Here is a 16515-nt window from a genome sequence, read left to right as displayed (position 1 = left end):
AAAAGTAAATGTTGCTCGTGCCTGTGCCCATCATCTCCAGTCCTCATGCAGCAAATTTACATTTACACTTTCCAAAAGTCCCAGGCTGGACGGACTTAAATCCTGCCCCTGCTTAGCAGCGGTCTGGCCCGTTTGGCCCTGCTTTGGGAAGCCATCAGTGAGAACGGAAGGGGAGAGCGGGGTGGGGAAACTTGCTGTCACTTTAACATATGTTTTTCTGGTTTTGTTTGTATTTGTGGTTATTTTTTTTAAACAAGTTCTTATATTTGGTCCATAGGTCTTCTGTGGTCCCGAATTATATCACCATTAATGATCAGCTTGGTTATTCCTTCCTATACAACATTCACCAAATTTACAGCAATGGAAAGAAAAAGAAACAAAACGAAACGTTTTTTTTACAGAGGAAAAAAGATCAATTTGGCTTTCACTATGCCAACTACCTAGATCAATGGAAAGTCCTTAAGTGTGGGCAAAATGCCACGGCCAGGTAGGTTAGAGGGAGGGCATGAATTTGGGGTTAATAAATGTACCCAACCCATTGTCTCTGGCCAGAGGAGAAGTCAGGTCCCAGAAGCCAAGCTTGCCTCTGAGATGAGTGCTCTGGGAGCAGCTGGACACTTGGAGAGCCCTCCCCATCTTTCCCATCTCCTTCAAGTTGGTGCGAGGTGGAAGGGAACTGGGAAGGAGTAGGGTCCGGGTGCAGGTGGATCCCTGGAAGGCTGGTGGTGTTTTCTCCAGTGGTACCGAGTTGCTGGAGTGGGTTGTTGGCACAGGCGGACTCTTCAGTAAGCTTGGCCCGTCTCTACTGGTAGGAGGCCCAGAACGGCTGAATGTTCTCCCAGCTTCATCCTACGCTGTGTAGACAGACTCACGTTCTTGGCCAAGTAATCAACAGCGGCTGAAGAGGAGGGGGAAAAGAAACAGGAGGGTGAGAAAACAGCACAACATGAGGGTTAGCATTCAGTGGAAATGAGGCATTCGGCATCACAGGGCATGTAACCAACAGGCCCAACGGACTGACTCTTACAAAGAGTATCGCGGTGGTCGTCACAGACACGAGAGCCCCGCTGTGCTCCTAGCAAAGGGTTCAAACCGATGATGGTCCTGCCAGAAACACCTGAGAAAACATTGCTGCTGCATGGACACATCTGCGGCACGCTGCCTGTGCTGCTGCAGTCCCTCATCTCTGCGTGAACCTCCCGCAAAGAGCTAAAATCCTACTTCTGCCACGGAAAACGGTGTTTCCGAGGGAGCTGCCTGAAGACAAGCCTGAGCAGCAAGGCAGCGGGATAAGCCTTCCAGCCTCACCTCCCCATATCGTCATCTCACGGTGGCAAAGTCAACTCCTGCGCTCAGTGACGCTGGTGGAAACGATCCCAGAGATCTCAGCGGACGCTCACCCAGTCTGGACAGGGCTCAAATCTGACTCATCCGCTGCACGCTGACTCACGTGTGCGAGCTCTGCTGCCTGCCTGCAGCCACCCTTCCTCGGGGAAACCGATCTCCATCTGGGCGAGAACCGCAGCCACAACTCCTGAAGCGATGCATGAACCCGCATCCCAGCTCGCCTGACTGCCCCGCGGTCTGAGGGGGAAGAGGAGCGGGGCAGGATGGTGACATTGCTCATTAGCTGAGCTTCAGTCAAAGTCTCTCCCTTTCACTAGCTTTAATGTCTCAAATTAGATTAATAAGGAGCTGGCAGGAGATCTACAATCGGTGCCAATGAGTAAACAAATTTCAGCCATCAACGTCTTGTCAGACGTCTGCCCCAGAGGAGGTCCCTTCCAGACACAAATTCTTATTAGACTTGTCATATCTATTAGAATTCCTTTCACGCTTCTGCGTTCCATCACCGGCATCATTAACACAGCTCCGGCCTTTGGGAACCGCAAGGACCACATTAATCTGGCATCTCTGCTCCTCGCCGGCTGGGCCAGCACAGGCGCTGGAAAGGAGCAGGATGAGCACGGGGTGAGCTCCGCGGGGCCGGAGCGAGGTCTGCGGGGCAACGGGGCTTCTGCCTGGAAGGAGCCAATTTTAGGCAAGTGGACATGGCACGTGTGTGGCGCTCCTTGGGGACAATCCCGCGGCAGCTCGACTCGAGCGCTGGGCTCTGTCACCTTGTGTTGTGGTGCCTCCAGCTTCAATGGGGCGTATACAGGGTGAGACCCCGCGCTATGGTTCTTGTCCAGGCCTTAGCAACTCGGTCCCCTGATATTTCATGGAACCACATTATTTAATGTCTTTGAGAGGTAAGGAGGGGACTGCCTCCTCTCTGTGTGGTTGTGCCTCTGTTCCTGTCGTCACCTGTGTGAATTCAGGTGGGTGTTTGGGAAAGGACGGGGGTGACTGGTCATCCTGCCCTGGGCAGCACCCAGCGAAATGGAAAAGTGACGGCAGTCCCTTCCTTCTAAAAAAAAACACGCTAAACTCCAATATTGCTTTTTGTACCAACAGGAAGAGTTCAAATGCATCAGGGCATCCCATGCCCGGAGTCCAAGACGTGGTTTGTTGGTTTAATACAGTGGAAGTCAAAATAAAACCAGAAACATACCCAAAGTACTCTGGGTGTTTATTTGCTTATGTGAGAGAGAAAGTATGTCTGGATTTGTGTTTCTAAAACAGAGAAGCGGGCAGAGGGAGGTTCTCCAAAGCCTATCAAAGCTACAAGCCCTGGTTACATCCCCGTTACACAGAGCCTACCCCCACCACAGCAACCCCCCATTTTTATTATATCACAGCGTTCACTAGAGTTTTGATACTTTTTTGCCGCATCATAGAAAGAGGAAAAATATTACTTGAACTGAACATCACTAAATAATGATCTTGTGGAGGTCACCTCCCACTGATCAGCATTTAAACAGCATTTGAAAAGAAACAGTGAAGAATTAAAAAGCAGGAGGAATTAAAAGTATCTGCTAAATACAAAATGCACTGAGAAAGACAAGGAAAAATGTTGTTCTATCAAGGTCAACTTCATGTAAGTGATTGCTCTAACAGGACTAATTACCAATGAAAACTGTTTCCTCACACAGACATTATTATAAATGGGACTCATTATAAGAAGCAGCCTGGACTCTCATGACTAGTAACAGGAAAACACTCTTGTTCCGAACCGAGCCCAGCGGGCTCTAAACTGGACTTGTACATTAAATAAGTGTCCAGCAGAAAACAGGGCACCGTGCGACAGACACCAGGAAAGTTGGGACAAATAAAGCATCATAAATAGGGCCATGTGAGCGGGTTTTCATCAGCTTGAGGAGAGGCCCAAGTAAAAATTCCTGCAGCAAACCAATACAAACCCTTCTTTCTCTTTCCTCCTCCTTTGCTGGTCTCTCTCTCTCAGAAAACTCAGCTCGTCCGCCTGATTTTATTTTTTACACACATGGGTGTGACTAACGTCTTGCCCAAGGGAATCTTTATTGGAAATACATGGTATTGGAATTTGTTTAAGATTTTTATCAATAGCACGTGTGTCCAGCCTCACATCCAGAAGCGAGGGGAAGGTCAAGGGGTCACAGATCAAACTCCCGAAAAACAAAAAAAGGAGGGGTGGGGGGAAGCTGCTATTGATCCCGTCTGCCGCCACAGCCGGTTCTCATTTAACTGGAGAAGTTAAAGACATTAAAGGGCTGTGACGGAGAGGGGAATAAAAAGCCACAGCCAAATGGAAGGAAAGGTCACTGAGGACAAGCTGTGGGCAAGCAGGAGTGCTCCCGGAGGAAGAGGATGCACCTTTAACCCTCCACGGATCACTCTCTCACAACACCACACTTATTATTAGTTTAACACCGGCAGGTGAGCCCTTTGCCAGCTCGCTGGTGTTTTTGTGACCCATTCGGGAGGAGAAACAGACCCTCCCAGGGTCCTTCCACCTTTCAGGTCTGAGGTTTGGGTTCGGGATTATAATTCCAGCCTCACTTCAGCCCTCACAGAACCACGGGCCAGTTGACAGGCATTGGTTTAACATATTTTGTAGCAAAATCTCTCAATATGACCTTACCTGGCAGAGGGGAGAAATGACACATATATAATAGTTCTGCATTACTAAGGGATGGCACTAAAATCCCAGTTTCCCTCTGGCCAAGCAGGATCAATGAGCTGTAGGACACTTGGAGAAGTGAGAATTGGAAAGGGGGACGGAGAGAGGTCTGGAAGTTGTCCTTTTCTATATAAAAATGTAAGTATAGGTAAACTAAAATGTTTTAATTGGGACTTCAGAATCAGACTACGATGGTGTTGGGGAGGCTGTGCAGAGCAATCTCCATCTGCGTCTGGTGAGCAGATCTGCTTTTTCTCTCTAGATGGACAGACTTCCATAGGAATCCCTTCCAATATCCATACCTTCCCCATCCCCTCCCTCTCTTCTACGCAAGGGGAATACAACCAGCACACTTACTTTGTCCGTACTGTCCATACTGGTAGCCAGCCACCGGGTCCACGCTGTAACTGGTGGTGCTGTAGGTGGGAGGACAGTAGGACTGGGAAGTCGGGAGGCTGTCCACGGATTTGATGGAGTCGCTCCGCTGGCTGCAGCTGGCAGAGATGGAGTTGGTGGTGTCCAAACCACCGTGAAGGGGAGAGATGGAGAAGTCAGCCTGGGGTTGAGGAGGAACCCCGCTGGGGTTGCTCAGGATGCTCATCACCTGGAGAAACACAGGAGACCACACGTCAATGGCTGGAGGAGAAAGGGCACATGTGCAGCTGTCTTCATGCATACCAGGGAGAAACAGGCTGCGTATATCGTTCATCTATATGTATAATATACAATATCAACACAGGCTGGAGAATGAAGGCCTGCTTCCACCAAATAATAACAGACAGACCCCCACAGTGGGCTGGTCGGTGTCTAACGCTTTATTTGAAAGACCTTAATAGGGATAATGGAGAGGTTCCTCCACAGCACACTCGATTTTTGGTGTTTCTTTGCTGACCTGCCAACAACGTCAGCTGTGCTGCTCCGAATGAATGCTGGAGAGAGGAATAAACCCGGGAGAAACCTGCTCGACATGCACTGCCGTGAACCAGCACCCCTCCCTTCCTATACGAGCTGCCCTCGCGCACGAGACAGGGAGCAAAACTCAGTATTTTCCACAAGGGATGCTGAATACAGCCCCTTTCTTTGGAAGCCTGAGTGGGGCTTGGCTTGCAAAGGTCCCTATGAAAGCAGACACAAACCCCTTCTGCCTCTGACACAGATTCCACTTTAGGAACTGAAATGCCAAAGTTCTCTTTACCCTCAAATGTTAAAGGATAATAGGTCCTGGTTCAGCTCCTTTCAGTGTAGTGCTTGGTTTAAAAATGTAATTAAATTTGCACACAAGTGATCTTCCTGCTTTGAGACCTGAAACAGATGAACTTATGATCTTTGTTGGGTTTTGGGTTTGCTTTTTTTTTTTTAAAGTTCTTTTGCAGCAAAAATGCCAGATTTGTTCCTGCGGGTGAGCTTGGGGTAAACCACTGCCCCCAAGCCTTCACACAAGGACCTAAAACTAGCATTCTAATGCAATTGCCTTCTGCAATCAGCAAAATTACCCCCGGGCTGCCAAGCGAAGAGTGTAAAGAGTTTGCAGAAGCGGGGCCGTGGCGAGGGAAGGAAGGAAGGGAACTCGTGATGCCTCTCGGTTGATGTCGGCAGCGCCGCAGGCTGGGGACAGCGGGGGGAGAGGGGACGGGCAGTCACCTCGGGGGGCCAGGCCAGCGCTCAGATGCCGAGCGGCTTGAAAATCTCCGAATTTAGCATAACCTTATTGACATCAATTAAAGTGGCAAATTGGAAATATTTGGAGCCTGGCAAGTGGTAAAATGAGCCCTTTATCCCCCAGCAGCGGCCTGGTGAGCTATTGTGTGGTGGATACATTCTCTGGAAGGACACGAGGGGGGTTGTATAGAGCGGCGTGTCCCCTTCCCGCTCACCCCGACACCTTCCCCGTCCCCTCCTCCTTCACCTTCCTCCTGGAACAGGGGCTTAGGCTGAATGACCAGCTAGGCTCTGGCTTTCTAAAGCTTCTCCTCCCCGCAGAAGGACTTGGGAGCTCTGCAAAGATGCTTTTTCTCTTGATGCGATGCCACCTCCCGATTCAGCCGGCCTGAGATTTGGCTGGGAGGGGAGTTTGGGAGCAAGGGTGGCTGGACGCCTGTGGGGAGGCTCTGGGGAGGGAGTTAGTTAAAAAGCCCGGAAAATCAATCTAACCCTGACCACTTCATCTGCCGTGAAGTACAGAGACACAGGAACCAGCTCTAAAACAGCTTCGGACAAGCAGCACAGTGGTGGCAGCACAGAGCTCAGACACTGTTCGGTCACCCCCTCCTACTGCACTGGTCTTGGAGTTTGCTACTTGCCCCCGAAAGTTAAACCCAGCTTAGCTGTTTCTACACTGCAGGACAGGCGGTGCTCCAGACAGAGCCTAAACTACCTCCAGCTCTCCAGACCCTCCAGGCACAGCTTAACCACAGCGATTAAGCCCCAAGGTATCTAGATGAAGTTGTTTCGCTGCAACGCTGTGCAAAATGTGCCCGTGGAACTCCCTGCCCCATTGACAGCCCAAAGACTGAAAGACAGGGGGATGAAGAAAGGAAATTGCATTTAAATATGCAAGACAGAGTGGATTAATATGAGAATAGGGTTGTCATGCTTTTCTGTGTGGATGTAACGTAAACCTCTCTGCCTCAAGGCTTATGCAGTGGGGAAATCACAGAGCTGCAGCCTGGTTTTCCAGCTGCAAAGTTATTTGTAACCTTCCACTAAGCCGGGTCACGAACTTTGCTCTGGCTCAGCTCCGAATTCTCCTTCTATGCCCCTCGATCCCGCCGGCTGCGTTCAGACCTCACAGCTTCAACATCACTTTATCCGTAGGTGTTACACCCTGCACCTCCGTGCCCTGGCGGATCTCCAGGACACTCGCCTATACAGCAGCCACGAGACGTCATTGAATTGCATTTGCAAGCAGAATCGGATGGTTAGAACAATAAACATCCTTCTTGCAGGCGCAAAAACCACAGCAGTTCGGGCAGCGCAAAGCTGGACCGTTTGGTCTCTCCCTTCCTGAGCTGTCTGGATCTGGCAGTGCTGCCTGCAGGTGCAGAAAAGAAACTGTGAGCTACAAAACGAAGGGCAACTGGAACCACTCATGGAGCAGAAGGTTTTCTAGTGCTCTCCCTCCTGGCCATCTCCCCAAAAGAGTCAGCTGCTTTATATTACTCAGAGAAAATAAAAGGCTCTTAAAGCAAGCAGAAGTCATATTAACACTTCCGCTAAGGCCCTTTTAAAAAGAAAGGGGGATGTAAAGCAACGTTGGTAAATGAAACACAGATTCACACTCTTCAGATTCAGAGGAGCTGAGACCGGAGAAGACACTTGCACAAATCCCACTAAAGACAGTAATTGGCTTTAATCAGTCAGAATCAGGACTGATTTCTAATCCCAGCTCTGCTACTGACTCACAAGGGCTTGTGCGAGTCACTTAAGCTAGGACTCAACTAACCTTAGCCATGCAAAGTTAAGTTTCTAGTCTCTGCTAATCCTCTAGAATCCCTCTACAGAGAAAGTGACACTTCTGAAGGACAATTCATCCCATCCTAAGACCCCTTTCTGAAAAAGACGGGCTGAATTTCCCTCTGGAAATCCGTAGCGAAGCATCAGGATACCGGGATTTCATCAGGACGATGCCAGGGGGGTGAATGGATACGGAACCGTATGGAGGCTGGAGACACTGGAGGCTCCTGGGTCGCTGCCAGATGAACCCTGAGAGAGGTTTGGGGCTCAGCTGAACCCCAAAAGTCTCTGTTCCCTCTTCAGCAACGCTGATTGTGGGAAGTCTCTGCCTTTCCAGGCACACTGAGAGCAATTCAGGGCTGGGCTCCCCCAAAACTCTGTTTGCACAGGTTTATCAGAGGACAGCATCCCATCTTCCCCACCCCAGGACACATGGAGGTGTCAGGAATAACAAGGGCAAACCGGAGGTTTCTGTTCCCTCTCTGCTATGCAGCCACCCAGCACAGATAACCCTACACGAGCCCCCCAGCCTCGCCAGCCCCACGTTATCTGTCTTCTTGTTTCAGCTGGGTAAACTCATTTTCCAGGCAACTTTTGAACTTCAGAAAGTCTGGGGCAGCTGGAGAAATCCCCTCCTCAAGAATGCAAAGTCCTTTTACCTTTTATTTTTGACCTTGCTTTCCTATAATTTATTACTTCTTGGTGCATTATCATCACTAACTAAAAATCAATACCCACTTCACATCTGTAAGGTTTTATCTGGAGGGAAATCTGCTCCCTGTCCATCACAGTGACTGACAGCCTTCCCTTCCCCTCCCTCTCACCGGTTGTCTCTCTGCCTTTCTCCATCTCCTTTCCCTTTGCTCGCTGTCCCAAATCAGTCACAGGCGTGGCGTGGGCTCACACTTTGGGCTAAGTCAATAAAAGCCACGGCGTGAGGAGTCTTCGATCTTGTTTCCACCCTTTCCGAAGGTCATTTGGCGTGTGGGAGAGGAGGTAGGGGTGTCCATGTGTTGGGGAGACCAAGGTTAATGCACAAAGATCCTCCTGGATGAAAGAGCCGCCCCCCCTTGCCTCCTGCTGCCACCTCCCTCCTCACCCTCATCTCTGTGCTCCCCCCTGTTCCCTGTCCCCCCCCCGGGACGTTTCATCACGCTCTCCCATACTTTAAAAGAAGGGGAGTTAAAAAAATGTAATTAATTCCCTCCATTTCTGAGCTGGCCCTCAGGGCCTCTGGCCGTGGAAACTGTAGCAGGGGAAATGTGCACCCTTTATGATAAACGAAGGCGGCTTTGGAAAGGGAAGTGCAATTAGGGCCTTCAATCTGTGCCATCAGGCCTTCGGATTTTAGGTTGGGGGGCTTGGGGGGGACACAGTTGGGTGGGTAGAGAAGTGATAAGAGAGATACCGCTTCGATAGAGAAGGGGGTGAGAGCACCAGGGAGGGGAGCAGCCAAGTTTCACGACAAAACCTTGCCCCAGAACCTGGCTGCTGCACCTCGCTGCTCTCTGCTGTCAAAAGCTGTATGACAAATACCAGGGCAGCCCAGGACAGGCTATACATCCTCTGAGTCCCTACACCTCCTGCCCTGCGTTATCAGTTTGCTTTAGGCTTCCTAAGATAACCAGCCGAGGAGATATCAGGCCCTGGACACAGCAGGCTTTATATCCACATTCAGCGATGCTGCGCGGCTCCGTGAGCAGACAAGGAAACCACCTCGAGTTGCACCAGGCAAGGTTTAAATTGGATCTGGGGAACAATTTCTTCCCCAAAGGGCTGTGGGGCATTGGAACAGGCTGCCCAGGGCAGTGCTGGAGTCACCATCCCTGGAGGGCTGGACAGACGGACATGAGGTTCTCAGGACATGGGGCAGGGACAGGGCTGGGGAATGGTTGAACTCCATGATCTTGAGGGGCTTTTCCAACCAAAATGATTCTATGATGACACCGAGGAGCCACGCGGAGATCAAACCCAAGGCAACAAAGTGATGGGGAGGCAGGAGCCTGTGGACAGAGTTCTTCAGAGTGACCCTGGATTCTGTGGTGTCTCCATTTCTGGGCACCTGATTTGACACAGCGCAAAGCGTCCAAAATCAGAGGCTGCCTTCGAAAAATGCTGCATTTAGAAACTGCTGAGCCTGGCTAAGTTCTGAATAAAGGGAACACGTAATGATCTGCAACTAGCTGAAGGGTGTTAACTCCAGAGAGGCTGCCGGATGGTCCCAAAGGGATGCAAACTGGACACCAGGCAGAAGTGGAAAAGGGAAAACCAGAGGAAGGGTCTCTCCTGGCACTGGGGGAGAAATCCTCTCTTTTTGGGAAAGGCTGGAAATGTGATCAGTTGGAATCTTTGATACTACATCGGGAAAACGCACTTGGAAATTCTGTGTTGTAGAAGAGTGTTGGTGGGCTGAAATCCCTCTTTGCTTCAGGTTCTGTGGTGTGAACATTTACACCACTTCCTTGGGAAAACTGCAGGACCTGACGGGTTTACTAACGACACGGCCCAACCTAACGATCCGCTCCGTGTTCTCCAGGAGGGGCTGGTCTCTCTGCCACGTGGGTTGATCCAGCTCCTGCTCTGGCCTCCAAGACTGTTCTCAGCTACTTGGTGGGGACTCAGCTTAATCTTTTCCATCTTTATTTTGCAGCCTGTTCGGCTAATCTTTTCCTTCTCTTTTGTGGAAGGCAACCCTTCCTCATCTTAATGCTTTTTGATCTCTGTGGATTCATTTTCACTTGGCGAGAAGAGGAAGAGTCGATTATTCTATACATACATTAAATGGAAACAAAATGAAGAGGTGACTGTAGGACTACTGAAAGCCGAAGAAAGAGTTGTGAGGAGATAAATACAGTTTCTCCAAAGATCTTCACTTGAAAGGAGGATAAATATATGCAAATATGCCCCTAGGTAGGACTAAAATGACTTATGTAGCAATCGCTAACACTGCACTCACAAAACCAAGCAATTAATTTTGAATGTTTTCCAAATCACCAGACCCAGCTGAGTTGTATCCCAATCTGCCATACCAATCCAGTAAGTACACCCATTACATTTGATTTTGCAATCAGGCCAAGGATCCAGACAGTGCTTCACACTTCTCGCACCTAGAAAATATCTGATTGGGGTAATTGCAGTTGCTTCTAAGTAAACTTTGGAGCAAACTTCACATTAGCCTGCCTTAATCATAACTTTACTGACTTCAAGCACAGTCCTGATTAATACTGGGGTAAATGAGCAGGTGACTTAACTCTATTTTGTTGTGGGTTTTAAGAAGTTTAAGTTTTAGAAACCTGATGCTCCGCTGCCTCGTCTAGCCAGGTATTTATAATCCATCCATCCACACGTTACTAGTGCTAAAGAGCGTTGTGACTATGAGCTAACACAACCTCACACAACCACGCTTCCCGCTACAGAAGGATCCGGGCTGACAGCAGCAGTAAAGTCTCATCTTTGTAACCTTCCCCACTCCATAGGAAAACACACAGAGGCCAGGGAAATGCCCTTCCCAAGGCCACGCAAAGCGTGTCAGAAGCAGAGCCGGGAACAGAACACGACGTGCCTCAATCCTTTCTGGAGCATATGGGACAGACGTCACCAGATCCCTTCAAAGTGGTCAAAAACGGTTACTGTGGGCCTGTGCTTGACCAGTGGTAGCGTTTGGCAGCGAACAATAAACCCAGAAATATCATCAATGCCTTTCGGTGACTTAAAACATCTGAAGGATGTTTCAGTACCGTAGGGGAGCAGTCTAGGACACAGCGGGTGAAATGGAGATGAACGGTTTGTGTCCTAAAATGACCTTGTTCACTTGACGGATGGAAAAACTGCCACACACTCATGATGGAGAGGGCTCGGGGAGATGCCGGGGGTGGGATGGAGCTGGGGGTGCGATGGAGAGCTGCAGCAAAGCAGACCGGTGCAGGCTGCGCAAGGGGAGGATTAGGAGAAACAAAACAAAAAAGGCGATGGGAAGTTATTACCTGATTGTTCAAGGCTATGGTGAGGTTCCACCTGGAGCACTGCATCTTGTTTTGGGCACCCTGCTTCTGTAGAGATGTACAAATTATGGAGAAGGTCTAAAGAAAAGTTTCTAAGCTATAAAAAAGAAGGGGAAGGTCTTAACTGTAAGGATAAGAGAAATTGCTTAAGTCTTGATGGTATGGGAAAGAGGAGCGGGCTCTTCTCGCAATGGAAATACCGTAAGGAAATGGGAAGCACCGCAGGATTCTACACCCGTAGTTCGGAGGGGAGTGCAGGGAGGCATCACCGTGAACAGGAATTACATTAAAAACTTCTTCATCTTGAAACACGAGTCACTGTCCCTGGTTTTAGGGCACCAAACTCTACTATCACCTAGATAAAAGGAGATGGCAAAGCTTTCAGTAGTCTGGATAATCAGAGAGGAAATAAAAAGACATGCCGTGCTAGTGGGGGCTGTTTAAGATACAGGGAGGTTCTACGGGCACTAATTTCACTAACAAGCAAAAGCAAAAGACACGGACTCACCCCTTCCAGAAACGGGAGAGACTGGAGCCAAAAGGCTAAATAGTGCCTGGCCATGTTCAAAGTGTCAGAGGAGCCTGATTTTCCTGCGCTGCTCAGTATCTCCCTTCTGAAAATGGGCACTTTGTGCTTTACTAACCATCAACATCACAACCTTGTGTTACCTCAGCGGGAAGTTTTTTTCCTGACTAAACTGGAATTACTAAGACATTTTACACAGGATAACTGAAAGAAGGCCAATGCTTCCCAAACATGCTGGTTGGCAAACTGAGCCACCCTGCACTCTGTATTTCCAGGCACTAAACCGCATCAACAGAAGCCACCGCAAGCAAACTCTACCCTGATGGCTGTTTTCCCCGTGAGCACATTTCCCTGTAAAGGCCACGTGAATACATGGGAAAGGGAAGTTTCCAGGGAAAAATCCCTTTGTTGAGATACGGAGCATCCCTGGGCAGCCTTACGCAGGGTACTGATTGCAGGAAGATGAATCTTGCTTGTGGCGTTTTGGAACTCACAAAATCATCTGGGAGGAGAAAGCAGAAAGGCACAACCACGGCAAACTGGAATTCCTCGACATTTCCAAACAGACAGAAGCACTCAGGTTAGGTCTGGCTTTGGAAATAGGCTGGAGATCACTTGTGGTTTTTATTCTGCACCTATTCATCATTCTTGGGTAAGCTCAGACATGCTGATGGCAGGTGAGGAACAAAAAGGGCTTGGTATAAGATTCCTAATACCAAGAAATAAACAAACAAAGGTCTCCTATTAAATCAGCCCTAAATCTACTGCTGTGCATCTGCCTGATGTGAATAATGGCAGGGTGGGGAGATAATGCAGCACAACTAAGTCCCAGCCAATTAAAAGCGTTTGATAAAGTCCTGTCGTTCCTCTCTTCAGCATCCCTACGCCGGCAGAGCCTAACAAAGACAACCCCAAATTCACAGAAAGGTCTCCTCGTCCCCTCCTCCCTTTCCATTTCTCTCCTTCATTTTATGACTTTTTTTTCTTTCCCATTTCTCGGCTAAGCTGCTCTGTGCTCGCTCACTATCAGAACCCCCCGCGGACACTGGTAATGGAGTGCGGGTGCTGACTTACTGCTTCGAAACAAGATTTCCTGAGATCCTTTGAGTCCACTCCGTGGCCCACCCCCCCGCCTGCTTTTCTCTCCCTGTCTTTCCCTTTTTGGAGAGTGGAGGGGAGCCTCTATAAATGTGAAAAGAGCCGCACTACAAAGAATCCCCCGAGTGCCATATCCCAGCCCCGGGCGAAGCTGCTCGGTGCACTGATAGACCCGTATCTGCTCTAGGACTCCTCTTTCTCTTCCCCTCCCTCTCCCTCTGATCAATCGAGGGCTGTAATCAGTTAAGGTCCAGCTTAACTGCAGTGTAAGATACACCAGTTAAGCAAAGCCAATGCCTCCAGGGTTCCCATGGTAAATACGGGGAGGTCATGGGGAGATGAAATAACCCTGATAAGTTCAGCAAGTGCAGGGCTAGCCAGGCGCGCACCCAACACTTAATAACTCGAGCTGGCAAAAGAATGGAAGAAAGGGAAAATCAGACGCGTTTCCTATTGCCAGCTCCTCTGCTGCTTGTTCATTTGCGCTCTCGGTTCCCCTGATTTCCTGGGCAGGGGGAGCCTGGTGCATTTTTTAAGGTGAGGGTTTCTCTTTTCAGCTCAGCCTAATGAATGAACGGACCCTGGTCCTGTCTGCAAGCGCCTCAAGATTATTTGGGATTTTCTGAGGCTACCACAGGGATAAATTTTTAAAGGCAGGACCTCTTTTTCCCCTCGCCCATAGGAAAATCACAGCTCCTAAAACCAAGGAAATACCTTTTGCAGCCCTACGTAGTGCCACGTGCTCTTCCCTCGGACTTCTCCCTGCTGCTAGGGAGCACTGGGGTATTTCCAAAGACAGGGAAGAGGAGAAGGAGGGAGATGGAAGGAGAAGGAAGGAAGGAGAAGGAAGGAAGGAGAAGGAAGGAGGGAGAAGGAAGGAGGGAGAAGGAAGGAGAAAGGTGGGAATCCTTGCTGAAAACACTGGCTTTAAGTGAGGATTACCCTTACAGCTAGGATGTTCCAGCTCAACAACCGCTTTCCCCATTTTGCTCCATAGGAAGGCTTTTCCTTTCTCTCCAGAAATGTCCCTTCTCAGAGACGGTCCAGGGAAGAACGAGCCTTTTGTGTTCATTATTTGTAATCACCTTTACACTAAGTTCATGCTGTGCTGGATCCAAACAGCTTACGGTGTCGTAAAGCACTTCAAGAGGAGGCTGGGGACACTTGGACTGTTGAGGGGACTTTCCTGTGCAGGGCAAGCTGCTGTCTGCTTCCATTGCTGAATTTCTGCCCCTCACATGTGAAAGATCTGGTACAATTCGGTCACCATCAAATCCCCCCCTCAAATTCTACCTGGTTTTAATCCCAAATTTATAACTCCAGCTGAACACAACATGAGGTTTGGGTCCAAATGCCGCTGCGGGAGCTCCCCTCTAATTGGACATTGGCTCACTAGGCATTATAGGGAAAAAAACATTTAGGATTTATTAAAAGCAATGCAGACGCACAAAGAACAGAAAAAAATCTTTAACCAGAAGCAATAAGAAAGCCCTAAAGGATTTGAGTTTAGATAAGTATCCCTCTTGGAGTCCTCCAGCTCTTTAAAAGCTATTTGGATGGGAGTTGTCCTGCGGTGTTAGAGATGCAGGGGATGACATTAGTTCTTCCCTGGGTATTTTGGCACCTGTTGAGGAGCAGCACAAACCTCGAGAAGTTTGCAGTGATGATTTGAGTGGCCATCGCAAACAGGTGAAGTCTTTGAACAACAAAGTGTAAAAGTCGAAGCTCCTGGACTAACACGTCGTTAACTGCGCTTCCTTCTTATCCGTCTGCCACAATTTGGTTTGGCTACATCTGATGGTATTCTAAAATAAAGTATTTTTTAGAATTACACTATGAAGCCACTAAGAAGTGATCTCAAGCATCAGAGTAGCAAAATGCCTATTTTTAAAAGCCTGCCTTTCTCGCGAACATCATTTACTGCCTTGAACTAAGTGATTTCTGAAAATAAAAAGATAACCTGATGAAAGGTAACTGTTTGCTGGCAAAGCTACATCTGCACCAAAGCAAAGGGTCAGAGAGTAGAATCACAGAATCGTCACCTCATTAAAATTAAACCTCTCCCCAACAAAACCAGCAATACATTTACTAGGTGGGTATGTAAACCAACACAGCTTGCTCTCGAACGCAACCAAAGAACTTTATTAACCCCACAACTCCTGGCTGAGCCGCAAACTCTCTTTTAGGAAAATATATTGATGAAAAGCCTCCAAAAAGTGGCAAATCCTCTGATTTGCTGTGTATGGTTGTGCTTCACCTGTCCTCCTCGCTGGGGCCAAGGGGAGCAGCGAAGGTCTCACCCACTTGTGTTACTCAAGCAGAGTTTCTAAGGCATCTCCTGCATGTCGAAGTTTCAAAGCATACAAGTCACTGCTGATCCAGAGATAACTGGTGGAAAAGGGATTAGAGATACTTAGCGGAGGAGAGGGAAGACTCAGGAAGGGCTGATTATTTTAAAGATATGACTATTTAAAGATAATGATTGCATAAATTTAATTAATGCATTTTCATGCTGCAAATGGCCGTTTTGTAATTAATGTATCTGGCCTCGCTAAGCATGGGAGATCACATCTCCCAGCCCCCCCTCCCCTTCTCCATTCCCCCCTCCGCCTCTCGTTTAATGAAAGACAGAAAGCAGATGACAGAAACAATTTGTCAGCCAGTACGGGTGTCAGATGCCTAATTGGTTGCGCTGAGTTAGTGGAAAGTAAAGGGGGAGAGGGTCGAGGCTGGGGGGGCTCTTTCCTCTTTATCCGAGGCTTCGGGGTGGGTGCCTGTATCGGTGCGGGGGGGAGAGTGAGGGGGCGAAAGTGTTTCTTGTTAATTGATGGAGATTAGGACACAGATTGGCGGTGGCAGGGACTGGGCAGTGACAAGAAGGGGACAGGAGAGGCTGTTTAACACCCGTGCAAACAAGCTGCCATATCTCACAATACGTTAAGTCCTGGCAGCATTGACAACGTCAATGATTCTCTCCCATCCTCCCACTGCACCCCATGCACCCCTGGCTGTGAGTTTTCCCCATTTGGTTTGCACCCTCTGGCTTAGAGAGGAATTGGGACCTTGGCACAAAGCTGGGGACCCCAGGGAAGGGGCAGAATCGAGGCAAAGCACATAGACCAAAGCCCCAAACCAAACCTGGGTTTTACTTGCCCTAAGCCTCACCCAAGGTTCACACCATTCACACCTAAGAGATGCTCAGAAAATCTGTGTGTCCTGGCTCCTCCCCACTGTGAGACTGTCTTAAAAACCACGAGATTAAGCAAAACTGGAGTTAATGTATGTACCAGCTGGTGCCTGAGCTTTGTGGGTGCATTTGGGTCACCAATAATAAAGTCCCCATCTGATTAACTCTCCCCTGGTCATTATGTGGAGAGAAAAAACCTCCTGTCCAT

At 48.9% G+C, this 16515-nt stretch overlaps 1 protein-coding gene across 3 annotated transcripts in view; it reads right to left on the bottom strand.

Annotated features, from left to right (window-relative positions):
* Nucleotides 1-324: 324 nt before the first annotated feature.
* PAX7 (paired box 7) overlaps nucleotides 325-16515 on the bottom strand; it is a gene marked incomplete at its 5' end in the record, with an annotated part of 94426 nt that continues 78235 nt past the window's right edge. For 2 of the 3 annotated variants that reach the window (XM_082069990.1, XM_082069991.1), the window contains 2 exons: nucleotides 325-898; nucleotides 4400-4646. In XM_082069990.1, coding sequence (XP_081926116.1) covers nucleotides 783-898; nucleotides 4400-4646 — 363 coding nt within the window. In that variant the 3' untranslated portion in view covers nucleotides 325-782. Of the gene's footprint in view, nucleotides 899-4399; nucleotides 4647-11478; nucleotides 11545-16515 lie in introns of all 3 variants that reach the window. The other variant, XM_082069989.1, reaches the window with a different exon arrangement.

This window comes from Streptopelia decaocto (genome assembly GCF_964273445.1).
Source record: "Streptopelia decaocto genome assembly, chromosome: 20".
Taxonomy (NCBI): domain Eukaryota; kingdom Metazoa; phylum Chordata; class Aves; order Columbiformes; family Columbidae; genus Streptopelia; species Streptopelia decaocto.
Note: the sequence above shows the minus strand (reverse complement) of the source record. Positions and strands in the feature narration are given on the sequence as shown.